This window comes from Vipera berus, assembly GCF_964194415.1.
Source record: "Vipera berus genome assembly, chromosome: 1".
Classification (NCBI taxonomy): domain Eukaryota; kingdom Metazoa; phylum Chordata; class Lepidosauria; order Squamata; family Viperidae; genus Vipera; species Vipera berus.
Window position 1 is genome coordinate 343,754,651 of NC_138202.1, and position 25,259 is coordinate 343,779,909.

Consider the following 25,259-nt stretch of genomic DNA (forward strand, 5'->3'; position numbering starts at 1 on the left):
GGGGGGGGAGGAAGTTGATTGGGGGTGCAGAGATGCAAAAAGCATTGCAGACTTTTGAAAGAGAAATGATTGTGGTTTTTCTTATCTTTCTTTTTTAAAAAAACTGCATAAAGTCTGTTTTTACAAGTTTTATAGTAGGAAAAAAGTGTACCCCCTATTTCAGATCACCACCAGAGAAGGCTTGGGAGGGGGCTGCAAAATATTCAAAATCTGCTTGCCCACTCTGCTCCATAATCTATCTGCAAAGCAAGGACTGGGGGAATGAAAAAATGCCAAATGGAAGGGAGAAGCAGTGGGGAGTGGGTTTTAGAAGGACTATCTCCAGCTTGAAACAGAGTTTTGGACCGAATCTTTCCCTGGAGCAGGTCAACGAAACAAGAAACACAGTGATTTTGATTGTGTGTTTATTTCTAGGGTTCTTACGGAGTTGTGAAGCTGGCATACAATGAAAATGATGATCAATATTATGTAAGTTGCAAGTACCTCTCCTGATCCATTGCTACATGAATGAGAATGACATGGGACAATAATGGGACATTTTCTTTGATACCTTTGAATTCCTACACAGTTAGAGGTAACAGCTTGGGAAGATTGCCTAAGTTATTGTTTTAATTGCTTAAAATGTTCCCCATTTCCATTATGAGCTGGAAGAACTATAATCTCCCACACAAAATGGCTTTCCAGATTTGTTGAGCCACTGAACAATATTTAAAAAGAAAAAGAATAATTACTCAATAGAAAGAAAAAGAAAATTATGTTCTTTCTTATTTTTCTCTTTTTTCTTTCTTACTTATTTTCCATCTTTGGTTTGGTTTGGTTTATTTGTGCCTTAGAATCGGGGGTTTTTTCCCCCCCCCACTGCTGAAGACTGCCTGGAAAAGTTCCTTTTTGGCAAGGGATTTGCCATTGCTCCTTCCCAGGACTCTGAGAGAGTGACTGGTTCAAGGTTACCCAGTTCGCTTTCTGTTAAAGATGGAACTAGATCCCAGTTTCCTGGTTTCTAACCTGATGTCTTAACCACCAGACGATACACCAAACTGGTATATTTTTATTATATTGAATAGACATACCTACATACACAGTTGCATATACTGTAGGAAAGGAAAGGAAAGGAAAGGAAAAGAAAAAAAAGAAAAGAAAAAAGAAAAGAAAAGAAAAGAATATAATTGAATTTTATGGTTGGATACAGTATTACATAATTAGTTAATAGCTGGTGAGTTCTTCCATGCTTTTACGATTGTCAAGGCACTTCAAATTGACACAAATTCCACGTTCTCTTTATTGCCATTTTGCAGTAATCCTATAATTATCTCATACGTACCATTTGTAAGAGCTTCTCACCCCTGATTTTGACAAATAGGAATAGTTATTTCCCCCTGGTTTTTCCACACCCGTTATTGCACATTTTACAATTACTGATATACAAGCAAAATCTTTTTGGATTTGTACCAAGTGCCCTCTAAAGTAGCCGAGAAGTAGTTACATTCTTCTAAAAGGCTGTTTCTCAACTATGGCAACTTTAGGATGTATAGATTTAAAATCCCAGAAATCCCCAGCCAGCATGCTGGGGAAGATGGGAAATTCACACATCTTATGTTTGTCAGGGTTGAAGAACACTATTCTAAAATATCATTAGTGTAAAAGCTTAAGGGTGGGGGATGAAGAGGAAGTAATCTTTCTTCCATGCATGATGGTGATTCTTGATAGGAGTGCATGAGCAACTATTGACCATTTTTTCTTGCTTAAAAAAGAAAAGTCCTGAGGAGGGACTTTCATCCCAGGATACAAACCTCAAAGGCTTCTTGCTACCTGCTTCCTTAAGCACCTCAATTCCAATTATAAAAATGAAATGATAGCATGCCTTTAGATATCCTGGCAGGGAGCAGGGATTCCTATGGATGCTGGATGACCAACTTCGATCACCAACTTTTACATTTGGTGTTCTTGTCAGGAACATCAAACAAATTTCTCCTCCTACAGGAACTCCTATAGCTTTTAAAATGTTATTATCTTTCTCTTTTGCCTGCAGGCCATGAAGGTCCTCTCAAAGAAGAAGCTGTTAAAACAGTATGGATTTCCACGTAGGTATCTGTGCCTTGTTAAGGCATAAAGATACAGCAAACTCTTCCATTTAAATCAGATTTTTTTAAAATCCCAGTGTTGTGCATTCTGAGTGGCAATGGTTCACTAAATTTGGTTGTATGTATGTATATACCGTATGTATGTATATTGTCTTTGAGTTAGCACAATCCTTGGCAACTGGCTAGAGTTGCCGGTAGACTAAAGAATTCAGAAGTGGTTTGCCCTTGCCTTTTTCCTAGGGCTGAGAGAAGTTGACTGGCCCAAAGTCACCCAGTTGGCTTTGTGGCTAAGACAGAGCTAGAACTCACAGCCTCCTGGTTTGTAGCCTGGTGCCTTAACCACTACACCAAACTGTCTCCCGATAAGGAAATAAAATGGATGGATGGCTGGACCCAAAAAGTCCTTACCTTATAAATTCTTTGCATTCATTTCTTCTTGAAATGAAACTTTGTCCTGATATATGCCAAGAATTTATGACATATAAACTTTTCAGGTGGTTTTCCTTTTCAACCCACACTTAGTAAATGAGAGTGCCATGTGGGAGTGAATGAGAGAGACAAAGGGAATTATAGCATTATATCTATGTGCTCATATATAAAAAATGAAAAAGTGCATATCCTCATCTGCATTCATTATGTCAGGTATATGAATCTGAGTCCTCAAAGCTTGGTGTGTCCCCCAAATCCTTGGGTCTGCCCCCCGTCTCCAAAAGCTGCTACCAAACTGTTATTTGGAGGAGAACAGAGAATCCTAATTCATTCAGTATATAACTGAATCATATCACCTACATTTCTTTGGAAACATACTAATTATTTCTTTTTCTCTTTTCTGGCATGCAACCACTGCACACCACTCATTAAATGTTGTGCAATCCTGATATTTTCCAGCTTAACTTGACAAGCTGTGTGGCACTTAAGGCTGAAAAAATTGCCTGCCTGGGCAATTTGGGATTGGATTAATTAAGTTTAATTTTAAAGCACAACTCAGTGGTTAATAGGCACTGCAATTTTCCATTTCACATTTATTTGTTAGATTTGTACCCTGTACTTTCACTGAACAGTGGAACTCCAGCTAGATAATATGAAAAAATGAATAAAAAAAGAAACAAAAACAATAAAAATGCATTACAAAAAATAGACTTCTTAAAAAGCACATTGGTAAAACAGATCACATCCAATAAAAATGTATTACAGTAAGCTTCAAGCTCGTATTTCCGTTCTTCTTTTGCATGTCATAGGAGATGACATCTGCTTTTAAATTAACCAAAGCTCACTTGGTATCAAAATTGTTATTTTTGAAAGGATGGTCTGATAATGCTGGATCACTTTATATTTTCTTCCTGGAAATGTAATTTTTTGAAACACTGAGGAGAGATGGCTGTTTTCTAGTGGACTATAAATGCATCACTTTACTCATCTTTTTCCATGACTACAATGGGCCACATGGTCAGAGTTGATTTGCATGGATATCTACTATGCAGCATTTCATTTTTTTACAAGCCAAGAAGCTTTAGCCAATCCAGCTGTATGACAGTGGCATTGTGTGTTTTTTTTAAAAAAAATATCTGCTTTATGTTCATTGTTACTGAGAAGACCAAAAAAAAACTTGTCAGTGCACAATATTTGACAGCATGTGGAGATGTTTGTGTAGAAGGTTGTGTTTCCAGAAGTACCCTCAAAATAGGGATGGACAATATATGACCCTCCAAAGGTTGTTGTCTACAAGGTCCCATCGGTTTTCCTAGATGACCATGTTGATGTAAATTGGGAATTCAACAGCATTTGGAGAGTCACAATATCATTTATATTCTTTATGTCACATCACATGTGTAACCTGGTTTTGCATTAACTTGCTTTTTGGGTGCACACAATTATTTGAATCATAAATTTATAAAATGAGTTGGGCTTGCACAGCATGCTAAGGAAATTAAATAAGTGAAAAGTAAGACTAACCAGGCCTAGTATCTTGTAAGATGTAGAGCCACAAAAGTCTTAAGTGTGTTACGCAAACACAGCTCATAATTCAATTGTACTTGATGTAGCCTGTTGAAATTAAAGGGCCTTCAGCAACTCATGACTGTTCTTTCTTGATTTCAAGAGGCTTACTCAAAGAGTGATTAAACCAGAAATTAGTCCACTGGATTTACTGTTTTTTTTTAAAAAGTAGAAAGGGTTGAATGTGGAACTGCTATTTTTGGCTTTGTTTCCTAGATAATTGCTATCAGAGTGATGTGAACAGATTTGACTTCTTTTCTCAGAGAAAGAGCATTTGTATGAATGGTTAAGTAGCTCCGCACTGTATCAAATTTTGTAATCTAGATCATCAGAGAAGTAACTGCATCTGAATTAAGTTGGATATTTTTCTTGGTTCTCATAGATATGCCTGAAAGCTAGGGAAAAAGTCAACCTTAAAGCAACATGAAAACTAATTCTCACTACAACATGTCTTTTGATTTCATTGCCAAAGGCCGGCCTCCACCTCGGGGATCAAAACCCAATGCAAGTGGACAGATGAAGCCAATGGCCCCTCTAGATCGGATATATCAGGAAATAGCAATCTTGAAGAAGTTGGACCATATCAACATTGTCAAGCTGATTGAGGTTTGTTTGCTTGTGTTCTGTGCATGAGGTAGGTTGGGATTTTCCAAAACTCCCTTTAATTGAATTTCTTCCTGGATTTTAAAACTCTGGATTTTTTTAATTTTGTTTCAAATTGAGCATGGAAGGTCAAGACTTCTTCATTTTTTTTGCTGTAGGTTTTTCTTTTGAATTTTGTATGGAAGATTATGAGTGAACAGTTTGCCCAGATTTCAGCATCTTCTGACTTTCTCATAGTTCCCATTTAGTCATTACAAAACTTGAGTAAAGTCTGGGAAAATAAACAAGAATCTTGAACAAAGCTGAGTGCTGCTACCGTTAGCAGTGGTTGTTTGAAAAAGCAACCTTTTTAAAGGAGTTTTCTCTTTTTTGCTTTTTAAAATAGTCACCACTTACAGATTTCTGGCTTGTGTTCTAGAGACAAAAGTGGACAAGGTTGCTTCTGGGATTTCAGTGTTACTGTATGCCTTTTTTGGCTGTTATACTATTTTAGTCCCTGGTAATGTTTTATGTAGGGATGCGGTGGCTCAGTGGGTTAGGATGCTGAATTGTCGATCAGAAGATCGGCAGTTTGGTGGGTCGAATCCCGAGTGCCGCGTAGCAGAGTGAGCGCCTGTTACTCGTCCCAACTTCTGCCAACCTAGCAGTTCGAAAGCACGTAAAAATGCAAGTAGAAAAATAGGGACCACTGTGGTGGGAAGGTAACAGCATTCCGTGCACCTTTGGCGTCTAGTCATGCCGGCCACATGACCACGGAGACGTCCTCAGACAAACGCTGGCTCTTCGGCTTTGAAACGGAGATGAGCACCGGCCCCTAGAGTCGGAAACAACTAGCACACATGTGTGGGGGAACCTTTACCTTTACCTTTTAATGTTTTATGTGTAGTTTTTGCTTACCTGCTGTTTCATTCAGCAACCATTTGAAGTTACAATGGTGCTGACAAAATAATTTTGTGCTGAATGCCTGCATTTACAACTTTTGCAATATCCCTCAGACACATGATTGCTATTTTAGTCAGTAGATGCAGTTCTGTGCCTGACCTGTTATTTTTCTTTCTCTCTCCCCAGCCCCATGCAGAGTGGAGAGATTGGAGAAGAAGAGATTTAAACAGAGTAAGCAGGCACATAATGGGGAATACACATCTGAAGAAATCTGGTAGTGCTGATAGCTCTGACCATGCAAGTGGTATATCCCCTATTGTGTGCCTGCTTACTCTCTTGAAATCCCTCTCTTGCTTTATGTGAAGGAGGGGGAAATTCTATAGGCAATCTCTTCTGGTCCTGACCTGTTTCTCTCCCTCCTCCACAGATCAAGAGATTGGAGAGAAAGGCATTACAAGAGAATAAGCAGGCATACGTGGAAAATGCACCTAGTTGTTTGTGTAGCATTTTTGCAGCTGCCAGCCCTGATATGCACTTGGGGCTAGCCAGCACTCCTGTATTGCTTTTGATGTGTATTCCCCATTGTGTGCCTTCTTACTCTCTTGAAATCTCTTACTCTGCAATGAATGTAAATACAAACATTAATTCTCTTCTTGCTAATTACCCAGTACTGGAGTGAATATTCCAAAGGGCGGAGGAATGAGGAGTGGAGTCATATGCTTTCCAACTTTGCTTAATGACAGAGCTACTAGTCCCAATTGTCATTGCTAAATAAGGACTACCTGTTTGCCAAGTAGTTTTTCTAAAGCTTTGTATGCCACTGTATTCACATCTTTAGGAAATAAATAACAAAAGGCAGCTGGAGAAGTTAACCAGAGACTAGAGGGGGCATGTGCCCACATTAGGTTAATACACCCAATAAGTGCCTCCCTCAGTACTCCGTACTGGTCACCTGACTTTGTTTCCAAAATAATGGGTAGTAAAGCATAATGCATTTTATGCATTTTGAGGCTTTTATATTTATATTTATATTTATAAAATTTTTATACCGCCCTTCTCCCGAAGGACTCAGGGCGGTGTACAGGGCAATAAATATTAAAAAGCAAAGTACAAAAGTTAAAAAACAATTAAATAATTTATGCCCGGTCTATACAATAGTTAAAACCATATTAAAACCCAACCCCAACCCCATCAGACCAGGCCGGATTGCTCAAATAAATAAGTTTTTAGGTCCCGCCGGAAGGAGCGGAGGTTGGGGGCCATCCGGAGCTCAACTGGCAAGCGGTTCCACAGGTCTGGCGCGCCCACAGAGAAGGCCCTCCCCCTGGGGGCCACCAGTCGACATTCTCTGATCGGAGGCACCCTGAGGAGGCCCTCTCTGTGGGAGGGCACTGGACGGAGGGAAGTTGACGCCGGCCGCAGGTGCTGCCGTAGGTAATCCGGACCCATGCCATGTAGGGCTTTGTAGGTCATTACCAGCACCTTGAATCTCACCCGGAGGGCAACCGGCAGCCAATGCAGCTTGCGGAGCAAAGGTGTAACATGGGAGTATCGGGAGACTCCCAACACAACTCGCGCGGCTGCATTCTGGACCAGTTGGAGCCTCCGAGTGGTCTTCAAGGGCAGCCCCATGTAGAGAGCATTACAGTAGTCCAAACGAGAAGTCACGAGCACATGAGTGACTGTACGCAAGGATGGTATCAGAATAAGTAGGAAAACACAACTTTAGTACTTGTACAGTTAGTGGTAACTTAAAGCTATCTCATTCATGAGCTTAGAACAAGATGAAGTGTCATGAGGACAAGGAGGAAATTGTTGATATAAAGAAATGTTTGCATCATAGTTAAGTTCCTCTATTGTTTTTCCTGCTGCTTCTTTGACAATGCTCAAAGGGACATGTTTTCTTCAGTGAAGAACTCCCCTCTGAAAGAAGAAAGGAAATATAAAACAAATCAGGAATTGCAATACAAACAAAGTTATTTTTTTGTAAGGTGTCATCCATGTATATATGTGTATCAGCAACAAAGAATTGGCAGGAGCAAGTTTGCAGAACTGCTGAGGGAGTTGAAAGTAGTTTGTAATGGCATGTATTTCAGTTCCAGTTTTTGTTTTCTTCTGTTCAGTCCTGTCTGATTCTTGGAGATTGTCTAGACATATCCCTGCAATTTTCTCGGAAAGGTTTTTCAGAAGTGGTGTACCATTGCCTGCTTTCTAGGGCTGAGAGGAAGTGACTGGCCCAAGGACACTGTCTGGCTACTGTCTTTCAAGGCTGATATTTCTAAGAAAACAGCTGTAATCATTGGGCTGGTTCTCCTAAAGTTTGAATAAATTTGTTTGCCTTACTTTACCTTAGTTTTACTTTAGTTTTACTTTACTTTAGTTTTAGTTTTAATTTACTTGAGTTTTGCCCTCTGGAGCAAAAGTAAAAAGTATCTGATCCATTGTCTGTATAATGGGATCTGTTCATTTCAGGGTTCCCCCAAATTAGCATATTTTCATGCACACTTTGATGACATATTGAATCTTTTTTACAGCAAAACTGTATCCATGGAATTTATTTTATTGTACCTTGAGCTGGTATAAAAATAAAAAAGCTTATAGCTTACCTGCTTCCTTCCAAATGTGTTCGACTACAGTTCCCATTGTCCCAGTCAGGATAGTTTAGATCACCCTTTCCCTACCTGGTACAACCTAAGCGTGTAGGGAGGATAATTTCTAGATTTCCTAGCCAACATGGCTAATTCTGAGAGCAGCAGTGTCAAAACAGTTTTAGGATAGGGAGAATTACGTTAACAGTGCTGCCATTTAGGGCATCATAACTGCCTGCAGTGTGAGATGAACCTGAACGATGGTTCAGAAGTTGAAGTAGATATATTCTTCTTTTCAGGTACTGGATGATCCTGCAGAGGACAATCTATACATGGGTGAGTAATGTAGAAGAATACAAGAAATGGCTGTGCTGGAGGAGACCGACACTGTCTGATTCCTACAGCACCGAATCTGTTTGGGAAACTCAGAAAGAGGTCACGAGAGAAGTTCTACTTATGTTTGCTAGCACTTTCCACTGATTCAGGGCCATATTCATATTTATCCTGAAGCAGGGCAATCATTTGCCGAGGAGGGGGCTGGTGTCACCTTCAAGAATATGATGATGTGTCAAGCCCAGTAGACAACTCAGACCGGGAAATCTACTGTGCAGGAAGGCTAAGGCTACTTCTGTTGAGATAGGTTATAACAGAATTTTGCAGGTCTGCTTGTGCTCTGCCTCCCCTCATTTTTATACACCAGTGTATTGCGGGGATACAGGTAGCCCTCTACTTACAGCAGTTTGTTTAGTGATCATTCAAGATTACAGCAGCACTGGAAAAAGTTACACTTACAACCATTGGAGCATCCCCATGATCACGTGATCAAAATTCAGATGCTTGGCAACTGACTCATATTTATGACGGTTGCAGTATCCTGGGATCATGTGATCCCCTTTTGAAATAAATGGGATTAAAAAAAAACATTCTGACAAGCAAATTTCAGTGGGGAAGCCAGATTCACTTAACAACTGTGTTATTAACAACTGCAATAATTCACTTAACAACTGTGTCAAGAAAGGTCGTAAAATGGAGCAAAAATCACTTAACCAATGTCTCACTTAGCAAGATAAATTTTGGGCTCAATTGTGGTCGTATATCAAAGACTACCTGTATCCGAGACACTTCTGAATATTATCTTGTTCTGGACTTACCCCTTTTCCCTTGGAGCAGTGGGCTAATGCCTCCTTAAGTAACACCAGCTGCCTGCAATTAGTGCAGGTTCGCATCCCACCATGCTCAAGGTTGACTCAGCCTTCCATCCTCCCGAGGTAGGTAAAATGAGGACCCAGATTGTTGGGGGCAATTAAGCTGACTTTGTAATAATGCCGCTTTGGGGGGGTGTGTGTGAAAGCCCTAATAAGCAGGCATATACATAGAATGAAGGCTACTGCTAAGCTTGTAAGCCGCCCTGAGTCTTCGGAGAAGGGTGGGATATAAATGGAATTAAAATAAAATAAAATAAAATAAATGATTCCTTAATATTGCTATCTCCCTTACCCTCTATAAGAGGCTGCTAACTAGATTGGATTGATTCATTTCTACCTCTTTTGCAGTGAGGTTTTTTTCCCCCCTTATATACACATTGTCTTTTCCTTTCCTTTGTAAACAGAATTCAGCTCAGCAAATCTGGTTTCTGTTTTTTGTTCGTTTGTTTTTTATTTTTAAAGAGTTCTCTAATGCACCATAAAGTGGTGCTCTGGTTTAGTGATGCGGCTGATCAATATTTCCCCTGCAGAATTCTCCAGAGTGGAGTCAGGAAATAGTGCTGTCACTTTTAATGGCTTCAGAATGGTGCTGTGGGGTCACTCAGTATCTTTCTAAAACCACAAATGAGTCCCGTGTACTCCAGAGTAGGAGTGGCCAGCTTCAATCCCTGGTCCTCGTACAGGTCTCTATTCTAATTTGTGGCACCCAAGAAATCACACTGCTGAAATTCTGCAGAAAAAAATATGTGCAATTTTTCACTACATAATCTTTAGCTTTTTAAATAAACATTAGACTGGAAATATTATTTATTTATTAAACAAATTTATATAGCTGACCAACTCACACACAGTGAATGCGGGTGGCATATGACATTCAATATCCAGTTAAAAATTCATGACTTAAACCCCTCCTCACACCCCAGCCCATGGCATAACAACAGAATCAAGCAAGCCACTTGATTGGCTCTGAATGGGGTCCCCAGGCTCGCTGACAGAACCATGTCTTCAAGGCCTTGTGGAAAAGCAACAAGATGGGGGCCAATCTTATCTCTGGAGAATTGATTTTGAAAGGGAGGCAGCTCCCATAGAGAAGGCCCTTTTCCTAGATGTGCTTCCTTGATAGTTGAGATTAAATAATAAATAAAATAAACCTTTTATTGTCAAAGTACAACATGTGTACATTGAGATTAGCTGAGCCTCCCCCCGTGCTCTCTCCCCCCAACACACAGATCAGCAACATGTTCTGCCTTCCTGGTGGACCCCGTAGATGTATTTGGGGAGAAGCAGTCTGTCAAATAGATGTGAGACAAATGTCCATTATTAGTCCTTGAGACTGCCATTAAGGCAAAAGGGGAAAAAATGACGAATTCAAAATGTTTTGCACTCACATCATTTATATGATGTCTCTCTGTCACAAGTACAATCACCAGTGGCATTCAAAAGGTAAAATTTGCAAAAAGATGACTCCAGGCAAATAGGTTCTCCCTTTGCTCTGGAAACACTGAGAAATCAAAGAAATGGTAACCCCATTTTCTACAATTGGGATTACTACAGGACTTTGGAAATAGATGATCACAGAAGTGAAAACTGAAAGTCTTTTGCTTGGAACTCAAAGTCCTTTTATGAAGAACATTTGCTTAACTCTTACTTTGAAGGTCTGTTTAGTTTAGTATAAAGTTAGTAGTGTAAATGCTAATATCATTGTTGATTTTTTCCTACAAAAACATTCTCAACAAATTTTAAGCTTAAAATTTTAAGTTTATGGACCTTTTCTATAACATCTTTGTATTAGAGATTAGATGGAAATTAATTCCATCTAATTAATTCCATCTTTTCTAAAAGTGCATTGGTTGAGAGCTGTCTTTTTCCTTTTCTTTTTTTGTCCCCTTTAGCATTTGATCTCCTCCCAAAGGGGTAAGTAGTTTATAATAAACAAAGATTGTGTGAATGCCATATTATGGGGATTAAAGCCTTACAATTTTGGAACAGGGTGTTAAAAGTGCAGTATTGCAAGCAAACTCTGCCCGCAGAATTTCCATTCTTACAGGGCTCAAGATTGACACAGCCTTCTATCCAGTGGTGGGATTCAAATATGTGAACAACCAGTTCTCTGTGTAGATGCCATTTCCGGAAGTCCACTCTGGGCCTGGGCAACAAAAAATTAGCTACCGGTTCTGCCGAACTGGTGTGAACTGGCTGAATCCCACCACTGCTTCTGTCCTTCAGAGTTTGGTAAAATAAGAACCCAGATTGTTGGGAGCAATATGCAAATAATGCTTACTTTGTAAACTGCCCAGAGAATGCTGTAAAGTACTATGGGGTGGTATATAGGTCTAAATGCTATTGCTATCAGGTTCATTGCATGACTGTTGAATAGGCCTTAAGTTCTGCTCAGCAGCAGCATCTGCTGGATGATCTGTATCAGCACCATTAAAGTTATGGCATCCTTAAACAAGACTTTGAAAAAATAGCTATGGGTGCCATTTTGGCTGTTTTGACGCTTAGTCCATGTACACCTCCCAACTCCTTGAGAATCCAGTGAATCCAGCACTTGAAAAGCTGTCACCAGGAAGACAGAGTGGGTTTATTCTCTCTATGGCCTGAGGGTAGGACAAGAATCCATGAGCAAAGCTTTCCAGGGAGAGATCTAACTCAAAATAAGAAGTGATTTCCCAACTGTAAGAGATATTAAACAATGGAACAGCCACTGCTTCTTGGAATCCAGCGCTTATCCAGTGTTTCTTGGAGACATGGGCTCCATCCATGGAAGTTTTCAAACAAACAGTTGGACAGTCATTTGTCTGAGATAATTAAGGACTGCTGCCCTGGGCAGAGGGCCAGGGAGAGATTAAGAGTCCTCCCCCTCCCCCATCTTTCTATGAATCCCTCTTCTCCATTTTTTTGCACTATTAACTGGAAGGAGGAGGCCTGTGTTGCTATGCTTTGATTGGTTCCCCCACCCAGTCATCCCATAAGCTACAGTACATCGTTCTTACAATTTGGCATTAATAAAAGCAATAAATAACAGTCAACACCAAAATTAAAAATAACTCCTAATGAAACAAAACAAAATGAATTGTTGAACAAGCCTCACAAGCTTACATCATTAGAATAAGTAAAAATACAGAATAAAATGGCTGTTACAGTCTGGTAAAGTACTTGTCTTGTTCTTTGTGCTCTATTTTTTTAGGCCTGTCATGGAGGTGCCATGTGACAAACCTTTTTCTGAAGAACAAGCTTGGCTTTATTTCAGAGATATTGTCTTGGGCATTGAGTACTGTGAGTATAAAGCAACAGAGTTATTGTTTTCAATGGATTCTTTTTCCTTTGATGTCCCTCTTTTTTTCTACTTAAATGATCCTCTAGCAAAGGAACTGTAATTCATTCATACATTTCAACACGTTTTCAAAAACATTTTCACAGCAGGCTCAGATCTAGTCAATTTCTCAACTTTTGGGAGAGGAAGTATTTTTTCTTGTGACAAACCCATCAGTCTACATAACCCTTATTAAATTGTATATATCATTTTCTGAGCAGAAATTGGTTTATAATAACTTAACCAAGGTTCAGCAGCCTTCACTACTGGAGTGGGCACGACAGTATAATGTAATTTTGTAAAATGACACTTACACTGAATGAAATGATGAGACTCTACAGTAAGTTGAATTCCATTCAATCGTTTTGGAATTTTATCTATTTCTCTAAGCAGTCTATAAGACACCTCAGTCACTACTAGGTAACATATAGTTATATAAGGAATACAATTCAAAGCAACCATGAAGAAGTACGTATATCAGTGGGAAAAGAATGGAGAATTCACACCAGGGAAAGAGCACAATTGATCTGAGTTGAGTTGAGTTGATTTCACCTGACCTGACTTGACTTATATAGCTGCCTGTTTCACATAAGTGGCACTTGGCAGCTGACAACAAAACTAGTTAAAAACATACAATATAAAAAATAAAAACACAAAGTAGTTGAGCATCAAACAAATATTAATTGTGGTGTTTAGCTGTTTTTAATTGGTTTTAATGCTGAATTTTGTGGTTGCTAGTTTGTGCTTTAATTGAGTACACCTCCCACAATCACATGGAGATGAGATGAGCTGATATATAAATTGAAATGGAATGAATGAACGAACTACTATTAACAAAGCCAACAGGGGGGCTCTGTCCCACATCGAGGGTCCCAGGCTCAGGCACAATCTTTGCACATTGGTTGATCATAATCAAATCAATATCAAAGCTGAATATTTGTTCCAATGAGAGTGATTTCCAGTCCCTATCTCTTAACTCTCCCAATATATAGTATATTTAGGCTTCTCCATTCCATATATTTCTATATCTACACATGGCTGCTATTGCCCAATTTGTGCCCTAAGCCTAAAAATGATACAGAATGTGTCAGAGTATCTAGAAATCTTGCGTTCTTTAAAAAAAACAAAGCAAGCAGCAATAACACTGTAAAGTTGAAATGGTTCCAGCTGGTGTGACAAGAAAGGGAAATCAATATTTTACCATCCCCGACTTACTTCCTTCTATGAATTATAACACTTATTGATTGTATCTTGGAAATGCAGCACAGTTAATGTGGGGGCAGTTGCCACAAACTTCTCTAGGGAACCATTTGTATCTTGACCGGGATAAACAAGCTTAGAAAGAGAGGAAACACAATACCGGTGGCTTAAACCACAAGTAACGAAATGCAATTGTTGATCCCCATCTGTGCTTCCTGAAATCGCAGGCCAATTCTACTGCAGTTTTCTAGAATCTCTCTCAAGGCACTTAATTCAGTGCTAATGGAAAAAATCATGTTTACACTAGTTTAGTTCGAAGGTTTAATTAAACAGCTTCTGAACCTGTTTATTTCACACTGGGAATTCATACTATAATTATTTGTTATTGTCATAGTACAACAAATATTTATATTTCATCTGACATACAGCGTGTCCAGACACAGTACAGTTTAAAAGCAAAAAATATAATATCCAGAATATTAAAAAAATCAACAATACAAGCTACACTAAATGCAATACACAAATATAAACCAAATACTTTTTTTAATTTGGCTATTTATATTTATGTTGCATTTTATTTTGTATCATAAATATAGATTTAAAAACAAAACACCTCTGGGAATGTAGCCAAGCCAGTAAATGGTTCAGCCATACCATTGTGTTTAAAGGCTGCTGAATGAAACATTTTCAGCATATGCCTAAATTGCAGTGAAGTCAGAAAAAGCTTATTTTCCGAAGGGGATATTCCCAAGATGGAATGCCCCAAGAAAAGGAGGCCACTGTCAGCCTGGTGCATTTTTTCAGAAGACCCAGTACACATTTTCTGTAGAAACATGTCAAGGAAACACTAGATTTGATGTCCAGCACTGACCACAGGCTCCCCCTTGCATAGTTAACAAGCCCCCCCATCTTCCTTGGAATTCTAGTTTTAGATTCATGTATCTGAGGAAGAGGGGGCACAATGCCTCAGCGGCTAAAGATGCTAAGCACTGATGCTAAGATGCTAAGACCTGAGCACTGTACAATGGGGTGAGCTCCTGTTCCTGCTCCAGCATTGTCCACCTAGCACTGTGGTGGTGAACCTATGGCACGGGTGCCACAGGTAGCACACAGAGCCCTCTCTGTGGGCAGGCGCGCCGTTGCCCAGTCCTAGGCCTCCAGCTGGGTTTTACAAAACCTTTTCGCTTTCCACTGCCATGTACAAAAAAAGGTTCAATCAATCAATTTTAACTTCTCGCGGGGAAAAATAGTTCTCGCAAAGTTGGAATTGATTGATTGAACCTTTTAGTCCCACCCAGTCTGCTGTTACCACTGCAGCCACGCCCACCCAATGGGCCATGCCCACCCGGCACCCGATGATACATAAGTGGGTTTTGGGTTGCAGTTTGGGCACTCGGTCTCCAAAAGGTTCGCCATCACTGAATCCTAGCAGTTCAAAAGCTTTCAAATGTAACTACATAAATAAATAAAATTTTTATTATTATTATTATTATTATTATTATTATTATTATTATTATTATTATTATTATTATTATTATTATTATTATTATTATTATTATTATTATTATTATTATTATTATTATTATTATTATTATATACCGCCCTTCTCCCGAAGGACTCAGGGCGGTGAACAGGGCAAATGTATAAAATACAAAAATACAAAAGTTAAAAGGAATTAAACATAATGCCCAAGGTAAAAACAATAAATACAAATATTAAGAACAAAGTACCACTTTGGTGGGAATGTAATGTCATTCTGTCTGCCTTTGCAAATAGTCATGCTGGGCACATGACTCCGGAAGCAGTTTTGGACAACACTGGCTCCCTTGGCTAAGAAATGGAGATCAGCACTGCCCCCTAGAGTCAGAGGTAACCTTTACCTTGACCTATCTGAGGGAGATTGTTTAAGAACCAAGAGGCAAATATCAAAAAGGCGTGTTTCCCAGGTCCCGTAAGGCTGCTTGTTCACGGTTTAAAGAAAGAGCATGTGCTTTCCATGCAAAAGGTTCCAGGTTCAGTCTCCAAAATTGGACTGATAAAGATTTTTCCTTGCTGGGCCTGTGTTCAGGAGGTCTGTCGCTCTCATTGTCCCTTGCCAGCACTGAATTTAGCCATGCTTATTGGTGATGAGGCAGGTTGCCATCCAGCACAACTTGAGGGTCACCAGATCAGGGTAAGCCTGGTGAGCAGCACTGAACTAGATAGGAGCAATAGTCTGATTATGTCGCACAGACTAGCATCCTCAATTCATGGTCCCTTCTCTTTATATTTCTATGGATCTAGCACAAATTGGCCTTCTGTGAAAAAAAAAAACCTCTCTCAAATGCTGTCCCCCAACTCACCTCGGTTACTTTCCTCTGCAGATTTCTTTTGATAGGTGCTAAATCATTTCTCTGCTCTATGACATGAAGCTGACGGCAAAGTGAAGCAGCAGCACTTTGAGATTGCATTCTGTCCTTGAAGTGCAGGAGATTTCTCCATTAATCCAATTTAATGCAGTTAGCAGCAGCTTCAGCAGACAGTGCAATGTGCTAATATAATTGAAACACATTTTCCTCTATTGGTAACACATTTTTCTCTTTCCCCCCCCCCAAATGGTAGGGAGTTTGATACGAGGCAAAAGCATGTTGACACAAAAAGCCATCTCCATCTGCCTGGTCTTGTCTGTCTCTGTCTGTATATCGGTCTGTCTGTCATGCCAATAATCCAGGGGTATAGATTTCCATCAGTGCAAGGCTCACAAACTTGATATGATTAGAAGCTGATCTTCTAAGTGGGCAGAGCTCAGACCCATTTGGAGACAGGGTTTCAGAAGTTATAATATATGAAATGAACATTATTTTGGGGGGGGGAGGTGAGCTGCATAAGCCATGGTGATTGTGATTGTTCACATGAGGTTGTCTGGTTGCATTTTTTGCACCCTAGAGTAGCCTATACTTGTTTTAAAGATATGCAAGAGTCCCCTGGAAGCCTCTGAGCCCAGGTGTTTTTTCCCCCCTTGATATCAACACTCCAAACATTGGAAAGGGGAAAGGAAGACATGGTGACAGTGGGACATCCTATGCTTTCTTTGAGAAATTGTGAGTCCCGTGCCTTGCCTTCTGATTTCCAGTGATCTAGTGCTGACAGCAATGATTGTACTACTGGTAGGATTTTGATTAGAAGACTTGAGATCACTGAGGAAGCATTCAAAATGCATCTGGCCAAGCGAGTGTGCTTTATTTTGAATCAATATTTCAACTCCTTTACACTCTGTTCTAGAGCAACTCTGTTAAGAGGACAGAACTTTTAAGCAAAGTCTCATCCATGGACTCTTACAAGAAATTTAAATAATTGGAGGGCTATATTTCATGTGGATATTTTATATAAGTTTATTTGTGTAACAATATTTACCTTTGAGTAATTTTTCTATAGTGGGACGAGGTAGCTCAGTGGGTTAGGACGCTGAGCTTGTCGATCAGAAGGTCGGCAGTTTGGCGGGTCGAATCCCGAGTGCTGCGTAGCAGAGTGAGCGCCTGTTACTCATCCCAGCTTCTGCCAACCTAGCAGTTCGAAAGCACGTAAAAATGACTTCCGGTGGCAACGCCGCGCCGAATGGCGGCTTTTCTCTGGCCGCCTGTCCTGAGGCTTCGTTAGATCCGTGGGGACGGTGACAATAAATACTTTGGTATTTATGCCCTCCCTGGAGTGGGTATAGATTTCTTCCTGTTGATTTCAGTGAGAAAATTTAGGTTAGAAAAAAAGGTGATCAGGGAAGAAAATTCTTGTTCTTCATTTTTGTTTTTTAAAAATCCAGCAGGGCCTTGGTTATGGCATAAACTCCCAATATACAGTAAACCTTTTCTGCAGTAAATAATAGAATTGCTCTTCTCTGGGGAATAGAGAGGTTCAAAGATATAAAAATTTGGAGACATTTTTTATTTCTATTTCAACTTCTCTGTGCATGGGAGATGGAGAATGGAGATTTTGTGTTATAGCTATTCTTAAATAATTAAAAAATCTCATCCATCCTCTTTTTAAAATTAGTTTTTAAAATTAGTTTTTAACTTAATATGTATTGATTTTAAGGGCATGATGTTTAATTGGTTTTTAATGGTTTTTTAATTTTTGTATCTGATTTTTATTGTGTATTGCCCTGTTCACCGCCCTGAGTCCTTCGGGAGAAGGGCGGTATAGAAATCAAATTATTAAATTAAATTAAATAGATCGCCCAGTAACCTTTCAGTAGATGTTTATTTTGTCAATGCTGCAAACACTGACATGTTTTTGCCCCTGTTTTGCCCCTTTTAGCAAGTCTAATTTCATATCTTTGCAAAAACAGAAAGAAGCATAGCTGTTAGGCTTCACATCAAGCACAGCAGTACATCTTGACATTGGAGATGGGAAGTTTTAAGTACTCCAGCTGGCTGGCTCTCACACCAGAGTGTGAAGATGTCTTCCCTCAAGGAACACACAGCTAGATAGTCAGATACTCATTGCAATGTAGTTTTCATTCCCAAGAAAAGAAAGAGTGAGTTTGGGGGAGGGGGATCCTGAGGGTCATCTGTCCCAGCCCACATGCTTGGTTCCTATTTTTGTTGATTATGGATTTTAGCTGCTAGGGAAGCAGTCTCAATTCTGACCCCACAAGGTAAGCCAGACGGTGGGCAGTTTTCTGGGTGCAGAATGGAAGTAGGCATAGGATCATAGATAAACAGAATTCTGGGTTCCACAATAAAACATCTGCCTGATCATTTTGTGAATTTGGAATCTTAAGAGATCTAAAAGTGAACATGAGAAAGAATCACAACCATCTTGCCTGATACTGTATGAATCTATGACAAGTCTGTAAATTCTTGTGGTCAGTTCTGACCTCAGTAGGGTATTCATCTCTTTCAAGGTGACACTAATGGTGAATAGATGTTTTGATTATGTAAACAAATTTGTTTCAAGTTTAGAATTCTGTTTGGATAGAAGGAATTACCTGAAAAGGAATGTGCAGACCTCCATCCCATCTTCAAAAAGTCCTAGTCACTGCAGTCCAGCTATTGCAGCAATATTTCTGGTGTATTAAAGATGCAGATCACATACAGATTCTGAAGTTTTTGCTGCAAGGAGGAAGAATCTCAGATCCTTTTGCCTCTGCGGTGCCCAAACCTGCATAGTTATGGTCTTCTAAAGCAAATGCTGTCTTAATTGCCACCCTATACAAAATGAAACTTGCCAAAATAAGGAGGTAATTAGCAATTAATGAATTTGAACAGCCATTTGAAGAGTAGTAGATTAATTAAATGGCTCACCTCTCTCAATGCCTGTTCATTGATATATTTCACTAGATCTGGGACACTCACACTTGAAAGAATGTTGTATCAAATTTGGTAGTGATTAGACATATATGAAATTGTTCTGATTATGGTGCAGAATCCTTTTGAGATGCTTTGTGATAAAACATATTTACCTTTTTGCACGACAATATTATTTTGCCTTTTCTTCATTCTTGGTTGAATTCCAAAAATGTATTGAACCATTGTGGAAAAGGGTGGGGCCTTTAATCTAAGCAAAACTCCTATTCTTTAACTTGTATCAGAATTTCAGTCAATATGCCAATGATGGTATAATTCAGTAGGCTGAGTAGCAATGATTCAGTAAATAAAACATTGCAGTGAACAACAGTAATTTAATTTCTCACAGTTGTTGTAAGAGTGATTGAAAATAGAATAAAACAACCTCCTCAGTGCTCAACTAAAAGGCGTTGGTATTTGAAATAGAATTGCAGAAAATAGATAAATAACAGAGTTGGAAGTGACTCTGGAGGTGTTCTAATCCAACCCCTGCTCAAACAAGAAACCCTAACCATTTCAGACAAATGGTTGTCCAATCTCTTAGATCCATGATGCAGTGATGCACTTTCAGATTTGATGGATATTCCAGAATAATAGACACTCTTCTTCCACTTAGCCCATTAAATTAAATTCTCTAATGCAGTGTTTCCCAACCTTAGTCATTTTAAGATGTGTGGACCAACTCCCAGAATGCTGGTTGGGTTATTCTGGACGGTGAGGTCCACACATCTTAAAATGGCTAAGACTGGGAAACACTCTTCTAATTGATCAGAATCTGAAAATTCCCAAGAGACAGGATTGGAACTGTTGTTATAATTGAAAGTGGAATTTGATTTAAATATAGCTGTGGTTGCTATCATGGACATTTCAGAAATCCACCAAAGCTTCATGTTCTTTATAAATAACATCTCCATTCACAGAAACCTCTTCCTGTTGCTGGACCTTTATCTGGACCACCGACATATCCTACTGTCTCTGTTGTAGACTGTGAATTTTCACGGATGTCATGGAGACAACAATCCAGTTAAATCACTTCCCCTTGTTTGCCAGGCCTAGTGCTGCCATATTAAGGCAACTTTTTATACTGGTCTTTCTCAGCCTTTGTCTTCCAATGCTATTGGCCTTTGCAAAGAACATTTTTAGATTTTTTATAATGACAGAAAGTTACGGTTCTTAGAATGGACCATTTTTCTTCTAGATCTTACCAGTCTGATAGTTCTGAAGAGGATTTGGTGGCTTTCCAGAATTTAATATTTCAAATTGAAAGTGGTTTGCAGTGCTCTGGATGAAGTGGGAGATTTGCACATCTCTAATTTTAAATAAAGTCTACTCCCTTGGGATCTGTGCTCAGACTTTCACTCTGTCTGTTTTTACAAGAACAATTAGAGTTTATCTCCTCAGTTAGGTTTTTAAATGTCAATGGTTTTGATATTTGCAAAAATTAAGATGATTTAAATTACTATGTTTGTAACTTATTAAAAATATCTTTGCACTTTTGTAATGTTCTACCAAGGGAAAGGAAAGATATAAATTGGATAAATAATTAATTTTAACATATTCCCTTCTACAGAGTGTCTCAAAGGATATCTTCTTTTGGCAAGTTGATATCTGAGAAAATCAATGTATATTTTACAAAAAAAAAACACATACAAATATTTTTGAATGACCGTAAGCAGAAACAACCGTGGGAAGAATGTGGCCAGACTGAAAACAATTTTAAGAGAATTTTGTTGATTTTCAAAATAATTTGCTCAGGAACCAAGTGGTGAATTTTGCAGCCATAACATCTGATACTGAATCTAATACTAATTTAATTATTGGAAGCCTCTTCCATAAAACTATAACTGAAAAACAGGCTGTATTTCCCTATACTAACTTGTCTATTGAAGACTAGACAGCAGTGCCCAACTAACCTTAGTTGATTTTTTTAAAAAAGGTAAATAGGGTGAGAAACCATCAGGAAATCCCAGGACTGTGGGATTAATTGAGAAATTACTTTTTTAAAAAAGAGCTTGCATTTTGCTAAGAAGACATCATGAATGATGCATGTAGTTCCTAGAAGTTGCACTTGAATTGAGGGGGTCTTAGTAATGGAAAGATCTGGAGGTGTAGAAAACTATTTGCTAGTTTGTGGCATCTGAACTGAGATATTGTCCTACAATAGTTTTGACTTTTCTTAGAGCCTATGTGGCTATCTTAGTTTCTAGAAAATTTGGAAATCCAAGATTAAGAGAAACAATCAGCAAAGAAAATTTTAGAAAGCAACCATCCTATTTGGAATTCTTGTAAGATAATATGGAGCGGAAGTAGTTACTCCTTTAGCCACCACTGGACATCATGTTTTCTTTTTTTTTCTTTTTTCTTTTTTTTTCTTTTTTGCCTTTCCAGTGCATTATCAGAAGATCATTCACCGAGACATCAAACCATCAAACTTGCTCTTGGGGGATGATGGACATGTCAAAATTGCTGATTTTGGAGTGAGCAATCAGTTTGAAGGCAGCGATGCCCAGCTCTCCAGCACTGCTGGGACCCCAGCCTTCATGGCCCCCGAAGCTATTTCAGATTCTGGAAAGAGCTTCAGCGGAAAGGTAGAATCCTTGTTTATCTATATGGCTTTCACATGCACGTTCAGTTGGAGGGACTATAATTATTATGAATTATATTTATTTGTAATCCGTCTCATTTCAAGGTGACTCTAGGCAGCTTACAGCATAAAAACATTAAAATCATGAGAAATAATTATTACTAACCTAATAACAATATATTCTTCATTCTACTGTTTGCCCTACACCAGAGAGGTCCAACTTCAGTGAATTTAAGACTTGTGTCTGGGAGTTGAAATCCACAGGTCTTAAAGTCACTAAGGTTGGGACCCTGCTCTACACTATTATTTATATTATAAGACCTCATTTTTCTTGATTTTCATGGGAAAGTTTTGAATGTTTCAGAAGCTGTATGAACATATCCATCTTCTATGTTCAGTATCAGACCTCCAAATCAGTACCTTTATTTCCAATGTTCAGCTTGTGAGGACCAATATTTATCCAGCCAAAAATGGCATTATCAACGTGTAAGAATGTAATATCATCATGTCTCAGGGAAACTCCAAAAGTACAAACAAAACAAAAAAAACAATCTTTAGAAAATACATACCCAAGAGAGGGAAAATCCTCAAACCAGCATACAGTACCAGGCCATGAAAAATAATGAGAAGTAAAAAATGTTAAAACATAGGAAAGAAATGAATAGATTAATTAAATGTTTTTTTCCTTTCAGGCTCTAGATGTCTGGGCAATGGGTATTACTCTCTTTTGTTTTGTATATGGGAAGGTAAGGAATCTGTAAATGGGACTATTTTTTTTGTAGGGGGGTGTTAGAGTTAAATCATCTGTTCTAGGGCTGTCCAGTTCCCCTTTCACCCAATAAGGCATACTAAAAGTTGTATCAATATATTGGATTGAAGCACCCTGTTAAGCATTGTTTAGCCTTCCCAGGATGGTATTTGGAAACTAGCTTTCTTGTAAGGGTTACGGACTTTCATAAGTTAGAATATTAGATGATTGTTTACAATATGCATGCATTGTTTTGTTCTACATTATATTGTAATGTAGATTATTTTCTACAATACAGCTAGAAATTAGTTGTAGAACAGGAAGGGGGGAGGGGAAGGGAAGGGAAGGGAGATTTTCAAAGCTTCCTGCAAGATTCCCAAAGAAACTCAATGGGGAAGCTGGCAGGAAATCGGAAGTTGCTCCTGTTCCCACTTCTTTTTTGCCCACCCTTTGCCAGTCATGCGTAAATATATATATAATAAATATAATTGAACCAGCTAATGATTTGGTTAAGACCCTACACACACACACACACACACACACACACACACACACACACACACACACACACAGAGGGAGGGAGGGAGGGGGAGAGAGAGAGAGAGAATATATATAATTCACAGATAATTAACTGTTTTAACTGAAAAGCGGATTGCTTCCACTACAGTATAAGTGAAAAATTTAATATGACTATGAGTGCATAGGAATATTGATATACGAGTTCATGATATACGAGTTCAAATACCACAACAATCAGTCCTATAAAAAGCTCCTTAGGGCCTAAGACATAACTGTTCCTGCCAGTGTAGGGTTATCTATAGGCCAAAAAGAATGGAAAAATGGTTTGTTTTTCAGTGTCCCTTCATTGACGAATACATCCTGGCGCTTCACAACAAGATCAAAAACAAGCCTGTGGAGTTTCCAGAAGAGTAAGTAGACTTGTAGAGTTGACTACCGCAATCAGAGTTCCTTAGCTGGAGTCATCTGAACATCTAGTCTTGCCCATTCCAAACAGGTGGTAATCATGCCAGTAAACAGCAAGTATGCCAGTCTCTTTTCAGTTTGGGTAACATCTGGAACAGCAATGGATGAAAGCAGGGACTGAACCCATGGAAAATGGGCTGAGGGGGTATCCCACAGATAGACTGTTGAAGATCAAGGGTGTTGTAATCCCAATAAGTAGAGGACATCATCCTAGTAGTCCTTGATTAGTAGCTCCATTAATAAAGATTTACTCTAATTATACCTATCCCATTAATAACCTTCTTTCCTTTGTTTTCTTGTCTCTGCTTTCTCCAGCCACTTTACATATCATGGAAGCCTCATTTCCCACATTGTATTAGATATGCTGTATAATTAGTTATACTGGTATTTAAGGAGTATTTTCCCAGTTATTCCTATATTGTCCAATGACAGCCTGAAAGGATGTTTCATAAAGCTCTCTCTTTTTGAAGATGAAATCATTTTCAGTCAAAAATGTATTTCTCCCTTCCTTTTGACCCTTCTGTTATATATTGGTTTTGAGATTTGGTCCTAATTATTTCTCTGTCACACAAAAGTATCTCAATTATTCTCTCAACCTTTGGTACAGGTCAGTCACCTTTGTATTTATTGACATTCATTTACCGGCAGCATCCATTCTCTCTCTTGACCTTGTCTGTTCTCATTTTGCTCCACTTTTAAACACTCCAGGGCAATTGAGTTCCATTTCCTCTATGATATTCAAAATTCTCACTTCCATATAACGAAATAGAGAAAAATGGCCTTTCTCCATACTCCATACTCTTTTTCACTTCTTTTAATAAATGACCACATATCATCTACTACTTTCTACCTGGATTGCATGCCTTAATGTTTTTCCATCCATTTTTCCATTTTTAATAAAACAGTCTACCCAGGTACAGAAATGCATCTACTTCATTAATTCACTTTTCCCTGTCAATCACAGCTACCTTGGTCTTAGATGCATTGATTTTCACATCTGTATTCCCTGTGACATCATACCGACTGTCTAACAGCCACTGCAAATAACATGATTTGTTAGGCAAAAACATGGCATCACTAGCATACAAAAGTATACACACGTTTACATTTTCAACTAACATACTTCCTTACACATACATGTATAAGGAGGCGTATTGTTATATTTAAATACATTAACAACCAAGGGAACATCACACATCCTTTTCTTACACTCTACTTTCCCAAAAAACTGGGATAGGCAAATGTTGTTTCCTAATATAAAAGGTATCATCACAGACTGTAAGTTGTTCCAAGTAAATCTACCTTTGTTATTGACTGATGGTGATTTTGTCAATGCCCAGGGTGTTCAAGTGGTGCTCCAGATGTTTTGGGATTGCACCCAAGCCATCTGTTACTGTTGATACTATCTTTGCTTTCTTTTGCCACAGTCCTTCTATTTCTGTTTGCAGCTCTTCTATTTTGTGATTTTCTTCCATTCTTTCTCTTCTATTCTGTCTCCATGTATTGCCACATCCACTATCTAAATTTTTTTTTGTCTATCGACAGTTGTTAGATCTGTAGTGTTAATGTGGCAAGTGCTTGTCTGCTTGAATTCTAAATTCCCAGAGCACTTTAGCTTCTCCATTTTCACCTTTATTACATTTTTTATTGGAATTTTGACAAACTCTTCCCCCCGTAGTTTTCTATTTCCTCTTGCTGTCTTTGTTTAGGAGAGCCATAACGATGTCCTTCAATTGTCAGGAACAGATGTAG

At 38.8% G+C, this 25,259-nt stretch overlaps 1 protein-coding gene across 2 annotated transcripts in view; it reads left to right on the plus strand.

Moving 5' to 3' along the window:
• CAMKK1 (calcium/calmodulin dependent protein kinase kinase 1) overlaps positions 1–25,259 on the plus strand; it is a 139,122-nt gene that overhangs the window by 83,301 nt on the left and 30,562 nt on the right. For both annotated transcript variants that reach the window (XM_081314145.1, XM_081314144.1), the window contains exons 4-12: positions 415–468; positions 2,030–2,081; positions 4,549–4,682; positions 8,449–8,485; positions 11,247–11,268; positions 12,545–12,633; positions 21,580–21,779; positions 22,468–22,521; positions 23,379–23,452. In XM_081314145.1, coding sequence (XP_081170271.1) covers positions 415–468; positions 2,030–2,081; positions 4,549–4,682; positions 8,449–8,485; positions 11,247–11,268; positions 12,545–12,633; positions 21,580–21,779; positions 22,468–22,521; positions 23,379–23,452 — 716 coding nt within the window. The remainder of the gene's footprint in view (positions 1–414; positions 469–2,029; positions 2,082–4,548; positions 4,683–8,448; positions 8,486–11,246; positions 11,269–12,544; positions 12,634–21,579; positions 21,780–22,467; positions 22,522–23,378; positions 23,453–25,259) is intronic.